Consider the following 5,000-nt stretch of genomic DNA (forward strand, 5'->3'; position numbering starts at 1 on the left):
CTTTTTATTTCTATTTTTTTTATTTTTTGGTCCAAAGACCGATCAAAATATAAGAAAAGTGTATAAAAATAAGAAAAAAATAGGATAGATTATCATGAAACGAGAAGAAGAAGAAAAAAATGTATATATATATATATATATATATATATATATATATATATATATATATATATATATATATATATATATATATGTATGTATGTATGTATATGTATGAAATTTAGAATAAAAAAGGGACATAAAAAATACGACTTTCCACGGATGCTTAACGCCAACACTCAAGCGTGAGGGAGGGAGGCATTTGGGAAGGGGAGGGGGAGGGGGAAAGGGGGGTGAGGAGGGGAGCAAAGGGAATGGATGAGAAGAGAGAGAGAGAGAGAGAGAATGAGTGAGAAAGAGAGAGAGAGAGGACAGAGATAGATAGATAGATAGAGAGAGAGAGAGAGAGAGAGAGAGGACACAGAGAGAGAGAGAGAGAGAGAGAGAGAGAGAGAGAGAGAGAGAGAGAGAGAGAGAGAGAGAGAGAGAGAGAGAGAAAGACAGGATAGAGAGTAAGACAGGACAGAGAAAGAGAGAGAGAGAGAGAGAGAGAGAGAGAGAGAGAGAGAGAGAGAGGGAGAGAGAGAAAAGAAAAGAGAAAGAGTCACTCACACAGTCAGACAGACAGAGAGAGGGGGACGTATAACAGATGGTATAAAGATAGATATATCGGTAGATAAATAGATATATATGAATAAAAGAAATACATAAATACATAACTAGATAGATAAGTAGGTAAAGAGACTGCAAGACAGATAGATACATAAATCTATAACTATATATTCATCTTTATTCGTTAAGGTTGAATGACAAGTTCTTATGGATAGCAAGGTAAGGCGATACATTTCCGAAAGTTGACGATATATTACGGACATATTGTTCCCTGAGCGAATGAGTGTTAACATATATGCGATGCGTGTGTTGTGTGTGTGTGTGTGTTTGTATCATTTTACTTTTTATTGAAAGAATATCAGAAAACTGTTGTTGAATAAAATTCGCATGTATATGTGTGTATATGTATATGTATATATATATTTATATATATATATATGTATATATATATATATATATATATATATATATATATATACATATGTATATATGTATGTATGTATGTATATATGTGTATGTGTGTGTATATATATATATATATATATATATATATATATATATATATATATATATATACATACATATATATATATACATATATTCCTGGACCAAAAGTCAACTCAAAGCAAAAGCAACAACAACAATACACACGTAGAAGCTTAAAAAAAAAAAAAAAAAAAAAAAAAACGTGACAGTTACCACACAACATACCTCCGCTTCTGAAATATATAGGATGGCATCGAACCAAGCATGACAAATAAGATGTACCATTACAAAGCATTCCAGTCGATACTTTTGTGTGATACTTCATTTTTTTTTTCTTCTTTTTTTCTTTTTTTTTGTGTGTGTCATCTGTGAGTGTGACACATACGAGAGATGATGACACACGTGGGAGCGGTTAAAGATGCCGATGGGAAATGGGTTAGGAATCCATTCACATCATTTTGGGAAACGTTATCGGCGGAAAACGTTGCGAAGGGGAAGCTGTTGCGGATGTAAGCAATGGGGATGACTGTACGTATGTTAACGGACTGGGATTTTGCGTCGACTTATGCACAGGGAAATGTGTGATGTTTGATAAATACGAGAGAAAGAGAGGGAGAGGGAGAGAGAGAGAGAATGAGGAGGGAATTGTGACGGTTGGAGACTTGAAAAATGTCTGGAATATTTTTATTTCTTTCTTTTTTTGTTTTTGTTTTATTTTTCGTTTTCTTGTTTTATCTTTCGTTTTTTTCTGTTCTTTATGTTTTCTTAAGATTGTAGTTTTGTGCGCATTTCGATGATCTTTCTTTTTTTTTGCCAAAGAGAGCGAAAAAAAAGTATTTTAATGCTTTCATATACAAAAAAAGTGAAATTTACTTTTTATTCTGTCTGCCTGAATATCTATTTTCTCTCTCTATGTATATCTGCCTATCTGTACGTCTGTATCTTCCTTTGTCTCTCTCTTTCCCTCTCCCTCTCCCTCACTCTCACCCTCACCCTCTCCCTCTCTCTCTCTTTCCTTCTCCCTCTCCCTCTCCCTCACCCTCTCCCTCTCCCTTACCCTCTTCCTCTCCCTCACCCTCTTCCTCACCCTCACCCTCACCCTCACCCTCACTCTCACCCTCACCCTCACCCTCACCCTCACCCTCACCCTCTCCCTTACCCTCTTCCTCTCCCTCACCCTCTTCCTCTCCCTCACCCTCACCCTTTCCCTCACCCTCTCCCTCTCCCTCTCCCTCTCCCCCTTATCCCTCCCTCCCTCCCTCCCTCTCTCTCTCTCACCTCCACATTTACCTTGTCTTTATCCCCGCGTAAACAGAATCCACAATGGTTAGACCGCGCCATCACACACTATGATACATGGACGTGGAATGCTGCATAATGGAAACGCAATATAAACTCTCTGATGTATCGCCGAAATGCTGATTTGCAAGTTGCCCCGTGCGATAAATCTGCACGAGGTTCTTTTAATGGAAATATCTTTATTAATTCACGCGGTTAACTATTTTGTAAGAGAGAGATTTACGGTCGACCTCTGGAAGTTCACACACTCACCTACTGGCGCGCATAAGTGTAATCAAGGTGTGAGAAAGAGAGAGCGAGAGAGGGAGAGAGAGAGAGAGAGAGAGAGAGAGAGAGAGAGAGAGAGAGAGAGAGAGAGAGAGAGAGAGAGAGAGAGAGAGAGAGAGACAGAGACAGACAGACAGACAGACAGACAGAGACAGAGAGAGAAAGAAATAGACAGACAGAGACACAGAGGGATTTTGTGTGTGTATGTGCGTGTTTATATATGTATATGCCTGTACACACACACACTTACACAAACACACACACCTAAAGACCTAAAAACCCTCAACCGACCTCCCATTCCCAAATAACTCAAGAGCTCAAAAGGAGACGCACTGAACGTGAGCCATCACCCTCTGAAATCCATTTTACGAGCAATATTAAAGTCTCCCCTTTTACCCTTTAAACACTATCATTACTAGTTATTAATACGTCTTTTTCTCCCCCTCTCTTCTTCTCCTTTTGTTATTTCTGCTCTCTCTCTCTCTCTCTTTCGCTTGTTCTAGTTAGGATATATGTATAGATTCGGAATGTACGTGTCTTTTTGTGTTTTTGGTTGTATTCATGGCCAATATGTTTCCCTTTTATGTGATATTGATAATTAAGTGTTTGCTGTATAACATATTCATAAAATAAAGTATCATGTATAACTCGATTGGCTTTGTACTTTGCTAGTGTTCTTTCCCTTCTGTATTATCAAGCATTATGCAAAAAAAAAAAAAAAAAAAAAAAAAAAACTAATAGACTTGTCACATCCTTTGTTACTAGCCATCCTCAACGCGGAAACCGGAGCGAGCCAAAACCGCCAAACGCACCCGCCAAAAAAAGCGCCGATTCCGCCAGATTTCCGGTAACTTTTGGCGATGATTGCCGAAATTAGCGGAAGTCAATACACACTTGAATGAAATTGAATAGCTGTATTTCGCTGTTTGATGACCGTGATGAGCTTGTATTATACAGTAACACCTACAGGAGTCGAGAGAGGGTGGTTTGAACACACGCCATGTCTGGATGACTTGGTGCCCATTCTTAAATTTCGGGAAACTGTGATGTTTATCTTTTTTTTATCTTTTTTTTTTCTTTTTGCTAAGATATCTCCTGTATCGTATTGACTTCACTTATGAGATGTGTTGAATACGTTTGTGATATTTTCTTATTTGAATTTATGTGTTTGAAATATGTTTATGAATCTCGGATATCTAAGATGTGCATGATTTTTTTTTTTTTTTTATTGCATTCGTTCCGTATTATGTCATTATTAAACCTTATCCCTCTCTTATTACATCTAGTTTAGATATAATGAACCCATACATGTACATAGCTTATATCAATTTACAATCAAATTTCTCTTTATTTAATACAGTATGAAACCTCAGTAAATAAAGGAACCAGGATTACGCATATATATTATTGTTTATCATAGCTAAATCCTTTTATTTATCTATTACAATATGATGCTTTAATCCGAAGATGAAGCATTATGCGAACATATATTGTGACATTATACCTCTGCATTAAAGTATTAAAATGAACGTGGATTATTTACAAGGGAAATCTAATTTTCTGTATGCATCAACAACTCTGAATTAAGTTGTATATACGTTTCTTTTAAATTCTGTTTCCTTTCTTCATTCAATATAGAACAGAACCTTGAGCCCAAACATGAATTATATGTCCTCTCTGTTCCCCATTGTATAAAATCTCACTTTAAGCACGAATCCAAAAAGTAATCAATTTCCGAGTTTATACAATCCAACCTACCCCCCCCCAAAAAAAAAAGAAAAAAAAAAAAATATATATATATTTTTTTTCTCTCTCTCTCTCTCTCACACACACACACACACACACACACATCACAAATGCCCTAATCACCTAATCCAAACCCCTTTTTCTCTCTCCCACAGTATAAAACCGCAGCCCAAAGACGGACAGACGAAAAGTAATCCCTCGAAACGTCACAGAGAGAGGCTTAATGCTGAGCTGGACACCTTAGCGAGTCTCTTGCCTTTTGAACAAAATATATTGTCCAAACTCGATAGATTGTCCATCTTACGCCTCTCCGTGTCTTATCTGCGGACGAAGAGCTACTTTCAAAGTAAGTGTTGTGTTGTGTTGTGTTCTGAACGGGAGGGGAGGGGGGGGGGATGTTGTGGAAGTCTTTAAGGAAATTGGGGTGTTGGAATGGTGTTAGGGGGAGGATGGGGTGTTGTGTTAGGGAAAAAGGGCACGTGTTAGGGGAGGAAAGGGTGTTTGTGTTAAGTGTTAAGGAAAAGGGGTGTTGTGTTAAGTTTTAGGGGAAG

General features: G+C 37.5%; 1 protein-coding gene across 2 annotated transcripts in view; it reads left to right on the plus strand.

Moving 5' to 3' along the window:
• The window catches only part of ss (aryl hydrocarbon receptor spineless), a 209,683-nt gene that overhangs the window by 91,568 nt on the left and 113,115 nt on the right, over positions 1–5,000 (plus strand). For both annotated transcript variants that reach the window (XM_086549979.1, XM_086549980.1), the window contains exon 2: positions 4,605–4,795. In XM_086549979.1, coding sequence (XP_086406105.1) covers positions 4,605–4,795 — 191 coding nt within the window. The remainder of the gene's footprint in view (positions 1–4,604; positions 4,796–5,000) is intronic.

Source organism: Penaeus japonicus, unplaced genomic scaffold (assembly GCF_977035675.1).
Source record: "Penaeus japonicus unplaced genomic scaffold, GWHDUDI00000001_assembly GWHDUDI00000002, whole genome shotgun sequence".
NCBI classification, from domain to species: domain Eukaryota; kingdom Metazoa; phylum Arthropoda; class Malacostraca; order Decapoda; family Penaeidae; genus Penaeus; species Penaeus japonicus.